Source organism: Nansenia antarctica, assembly GCF_963989245.1.
Source record: "Nansenia antarctica genome assembly, chromosome: 17".
NCBI lineage: Eukaryota > Metazoa > Chordata > Actinopteri > Argentiniformes > Microstomatidae > Nansenia > Nansenia antarctica.
In genome coordinates, this window is record NC_137687.1 from 9,398,019 (window position 1) to 9,401,283 (window position 3,265).

General features: G+C 49.7%; 1 protein-coding gene across 1 annotated transcript in view; it reads left to right on the forward strand.

Annotated features, from left to right (window-relative positions):
* Positions 1-3,041, forward strand: part of tfr1b (transferrin receptor 1b) — a gene marked incomplete at its 5' end in the record, with an annotated part of 8,976 nt that extends 5,935 nt beyond the window's left edge. The window contains 6 exons of the mRNA XM_080547277.1: positions 1-33; positions 124-188; positions 883-973; positions 1,528-1,746; positions 2,352-2,504; positions 2,772-3,041. The exon at positions 1-33 is cut by the window's left edge and continues 35 nt beyond it. Of these exons, the coding sequence (XP_080403403.1) occupies positions 1-33; positions 124-188; positions 883-973; positions 1,528-1,746; positions 2,352-2,504; positions 2,772-2,984 (774 nt within the window). The 3' untranslated portion in view covers positions 2,985-3,041. The remainder of the gene's footprint in view (positions 34-123; positions 189-882; positions 974-1,527; positions 1,747-2,351; positions 2,505-2,771) is intronic.
* Between the last annotated feature and the right edge of the window lie 224 nt (positions 3,042-3,265).

Here is a 3,265-nt window from a genome sequence, read left to right on the forward strand (position 1 = left end):
CTGCAGGAGCTGCTGGAGACGACTCTGACCCAGGTACACAACCTTCTGTCCTCCTCTCTGTTAACCCAGACTGTGTTCAGTACCACCTTCTATACGGTGTAATAATCTGGGTTGTGTGTTCAGGTGAAGAACCCCATCGGTTTTGGAAAGTCCTACGACACCCTCCTGCAGGCCGCCGGACCCGACTGGTGAGTCCACCGCCACCAAGTCCACAGATGTCTGAGCCAAGTGGCCCCTGGTCTAGGCTATATAGCTGGAGAGATGAGACTCCTCCCACTTGCAAATTAACACCTACTTCACCTCAAACTAGTGGTTTCACTGGAAAGTACTTAGAAGGCTAATAGCTTTTAAAAAAAACAAGACAGCCATCACACTATCAGTACCCCAAGCTTAAAACTAGATACTTTTTACTTACTCAGGCTATTGCCTGTCCCAGTGTTATTGGCAGGTAAATTACAACATAGATTAGAATTCTTACTTTTAACAGGGTTCCCATGGGTCCTTGAAATCCTTGAAAGTTTGTGAATTTGAGAAAAAGAAATCAAGGTCTTAAACGTTTTTTAAAATAGACATGGGTCATTGAAAGTGCTTGAATTTCCCTCTCTCTCTCTCTCTCTCAACATATATATGTATAAATAAAAAAATTCTTGTAAGTTTTACTTACGCTCGTCAACTAGTTCTGTCTCAAACTATGCCGTGTTGGGTCCTTGAATTTGAGGGAATTGAGTCTTGAAAGTCCTTGAAAGGTGCTTGAATTTGATGTTTCAGAAGGTGTGGGAACCCTGTTTTAAGCTGAGCACAGCAGCTCCTTCTTGTGTCACAGACTGAACAAAGTATAGCTCACTTTTTTTTTTTTTTTTCAACCAATCATGACTGTGTCAGGCTCCAGCCCATGCAGATGGAGGACTCAGCCTATCCCTTCCTGGCCTTCTCTGGGATCCCGTCTGTCTCCTTCAGATTCGTCTCTCCGGGGGTGAGCGCTCAAACACATAATTTGCGTAACATACAAACACACATCGATGGCCGAAACACAAAACCTCATATCTGCAAAATTCACTTTTTGGGGGAAAATGAAAAAGAAAAATTCTCATTTTCTTGCAGAATGTTATTTGTTAGACAGAGAGACAGAGTTTTGTGTTTTGAAAATGTGCAGATCGGAGGTCTTGTGTTTCGGCCATCGACATGCTACTCACCACATACATTTCTTTTTTTAAATCTCAAAAACATTGCTTAAGTTTACGTGCAGAGGTTTCTGACCTTGTCCATGAATCTCTCTCTCTCTCTCTCTCTCTCTCTGTCTCTCTTTCTGTCTCCCTCTCTGTGTGTCTCTCTCTCTCCCTCTCTCTCTCCCTCTCTCTCTCCCCCTCCCTCTCCCCCTCCCTCTCCCTCTCTGTGTGTCTCTCTCTCTCCCTCTCTCTCTCCCTCTCTCTCTCCCCCTCCCTCTCCCCCTCCCTCTCCCTCCCTCTCCCCCCCCTCCCTCCCTCTCCCTCCCCCTCCCTCCCTCTCCCCCTCCCTCCCTCCCCTCAGCCTAAGGAGTACCCGTACTACGGCACCTCTCTGGACAACCTGGACCACCTGAACGTGGCGACGGGCCAGAGCCTGGCCGGCCTGGCGGCGGGGGCGGGGCAGCTGGCGGGCCGTCTGGCCCTGAGGCTGGTCCACGACCACATCCTGCCTCTGGACGTCACGGGCTACAAGACCACCATCCGCCAATCAGTGGCCCAGATCAACCAGCACCTCAGACAGGTGCGTTTGACGGTTGTGTTTATTTAAGTCGTTTTTTTTTGTTTTTTTTCACGTTCTTGTTGTCCTCCTTGGTGGGGTCATGTTGACTGTTGTTCTTCTTCTATAGACTGTGATGTCAGAATCAGAATTGCTTTTATTATAATAATAATAATAATAATAATAATAACTTATTTGTATGCCGCTTTTCCTGCAAACGTTGCAGCTATGATGTTATTACATGGATGTACAGATACAAGGAGTAACATTCTTGGGTACAGGTTCAAATAGGCATTGGCATTCCAGTAGAAATACAAAGTCAACATCAATAATAGCTACAAACACAATTTAAAAACAACAAAATAAAAGAACTACTGGAATGTTTCTGCCCAGCGAACGAAACACAGCCGCCATCCACAGCGCCATCTTGGAGAGCTTAGTTATGATGCTGCTGTGTGTCTTCCTGTAGCCTGGTGTTGACTGACGTGTGTCTTCCTGTAGCCTGGTGTTGACTGACGTGTGTCTTCCTGTAGCCTGGTGTTGACTGATGTGTGTCTTCCTGTAGCCTGGTGTTGACTGACGTGTGTCCTCCTGTAGCCTGGTGTTGACTGACGTGTGTCTTCCTTTAGCCTGGTGTTGACTCTGCGGGCCTGACGGTCAAGTGGCTGATGTCCGCGTCCGGCTCCTACAGCAGAGCGGCCGACAGCCTGGTCAACGCCGTGCACTCTACTGACTACGACGACCAGCAGGCCTGCCGTGTCCTCAACAACAGAATCATGGAGGTCAGACACACTGATCTGTCTGTCTCTGTCTCTGTCTCTGTCTCTGTCCCTCTCTCTCTGTCTCTCTCTCTCTGTCTCTCTCTCTTTCTGTCTCTCTCTCTCTGTCTGTCTGTCTCTCTCTATCTCTCTCCATCTCCCTCCCTCTCCATCTCCCTCCCTCCCCCACACACCCCTGCTACAATGTCAACCACTGCATCATGTGTGAAACACACATACTCCACATACACACACGTGGTAACGTAGGATGATTCTCCTCCCCCCCCCCAGGTGGAACACAACCTCCTCTCCCCCTACGTGTCCCTCCGAGACGTCCCCTTCCGGCACCTGGTGTTCGGCCGCGGCGCCCACACCCTGGCGGCCATCTTGGCGGGCGGCGACAGGGAGCAGCTCCACACCCAGCTGGCCCTGGCCACCTGGACCCTGCAGGGCACCGCCAACGCCCTGGCCGGAGACATCTGGGACCTGGACAACGACATCTGAGAGAGGGAGAGAGAGAGAGAAAGAGAGAGTGACCGTGTGAGAGAGAGAGACTGCATGCGAGTGTGTGTGAGAGAGAGAGAGAGAGAGAGAGTGAGAGAAAAAGAAAGAGAGTGAGTGAGTGAGTGACAGTGTGTATGTGCATCAACTCTGGTCTGGTCTGGTGTGTTCCCTCACCCATGGAGCTCCAATAAGCAGCACTTAAGCACAAGCTGTCAGAGGGCCAGCCTAAACTCTCTACGGAGAGAGAGAGACAGGGGGGGGTTCCTCCTCTTTCATTCACT